The following is a 1,433-nucleotide window of genomic DNA, read 5'->3' on the forward strand; positions in this document are numbered from 1 at the left end:
AAATGAACTTGAAATAATCTGTAAAGTAAGAGAGAGGGAGGGGGAGGAGTGATGGGTTTATATACTTCTTTATTCTCATTATTCCAGGACTTACGAAAGGTTGTGTTCAGTTTCAAGAGTTGCTCTAAGTCTGATGTAGTACATGTAAGTATAGTTATACTACTATACCAGTACTGCACTGGCCTGTGCTTATACTGGTACTGTTAGTGTACTGGCATAGACTGGTCTGTACTGTGTATGTAGTTATATTGTGTATATACTAATGCACTTCCTTTTTAATAAATACTTGTCAGTGTCTTTATATGTCACTTCTCTCAGTGTATAACCTTTACATATTAAACTGAAGTGTGTGTCTATTATCTGTAGGTTGTCAATTCCTTTGGGATGTATTCCTCTCCCAGTAGTGTCTTTCATCTCTTTGCTTTTGATTACGCTCGAGTAGTTCATAAAACTAAAGACACTCACTCCTCATCCTCCTCTTCTTCTCAAGGTGAGAAGATGTCCTCCATTAATGAGACTTAAGTCCCTTAGTGATCTGTGACTACTAATTTTGTCCATTTTTCTTTCTTTCTCTCTCTCTTTTTCATTAACAGATGTCATTCCAACTTATTTCAATCCTCGTGACTGGCAGAAGGTAAGAAATAATTTAACAATAATCACACTAATATTCTTGCAATTATTATTAATAATACTGTACTATGATTGGAGTCTATTATTTCATCCCATTCTGCCATTAATTACTGAGTGAGTGGTTTATATCCTTCAAGTGTTAATAGAATGTAATGAGGTCATTTTATTAATAATTATACACTTTCCTTATAAGGAATTGGATAGACTAGGAGTGAACCAGAAGCAGTGGAGGGTCACTGAGGCTAACCAACACTTCCTCCTCTGTGACAGGTTTGTACTAATAATAATACACTTCATTAATGATACATGATGTTGGTAGCTTTGACATATTGCTAATAATTTTTGGTCTTAATTTCACATATTAATGGCCATGTGTTTCTAAATCACCATCAATAGAGTATAATATCATTTATTCCATTCCCTCCTCCTCCTCTTAGTCTCCCTCCATACATTGTGGTCCCATACAACATCAGTGATGATACTCTAGAATATGCTGCTGGCCTCCATTTCAAGAACCGTCTACCTGTAAGCCACACCTATTCATTAATTACTGCTATTATTATTATTATTATTATTATTATTATTATTATTATTATTATTATTATTATTATTAATTGGTAGGTGTGGTGTTGGAGTCACAGTGTCATTGGTGTCTCATTAACCAGAGGATCATTACCTGATGAAGACAGACTAGAGGCACCTGATCCTAGGTTAGGGGAATACACTGGACAGGAGGGAACCCATTACACTGTCTGATACATATACATGTACTTATGCTGTGTAGAAAGATTGAGCAGATTCGA

General features: G+C 35.2%; 1 protein-coding gene across 1 annotated transcript; it reads left to right on the top strand.

Moving 5' to 3' along the window:
* Positions 1 to 6: 6 nt before the first annotated feature.
* On the top strand, positions 7 to 1,425 carry LOC109592869 (myotubularin-related protein 10-B-like). Its single transcript, XM_020008198.1, has 7 exons — positions 7 to 25; positions 88 to 144; positions 367 to 490; positions 594 to 634; positions 824 to 900; positions 1,068 to 1,155; positions 1,252 to 1,425. Exons 3-7 carry the CDS (start codon positions 385 to 387, stop codon positions 1,384 to 1,386), a joined length of 447 nt encoding a protein of 148 aa, XP_019863757.1. The 5' UTR covers positions 7 to 25; positions 88 to 144; positions 367 to 384; the 3' UTR covers positions 1,387 to 1,425.
* The last annotated feature ends 8 nt before the right edge of the window (positions 1,426 to 1,433 follow it).

This window comes from Amphimedon queenslandica, unplaced genomic scaffold (assembly GCF_000090795.2).
Source record: "Amphimedon queenslandica unplaced genomic scaffold, v1.1 AMPQUscaffold_3673_Cont24336, whole genome shotgun sequence".
Lineage (NCBI taxonomy): Eukaryota > Metazoa > Porifera > Demospongiae > Haplosclerida > Niphatidae > Amphimedon > Amphimedon queenslandica.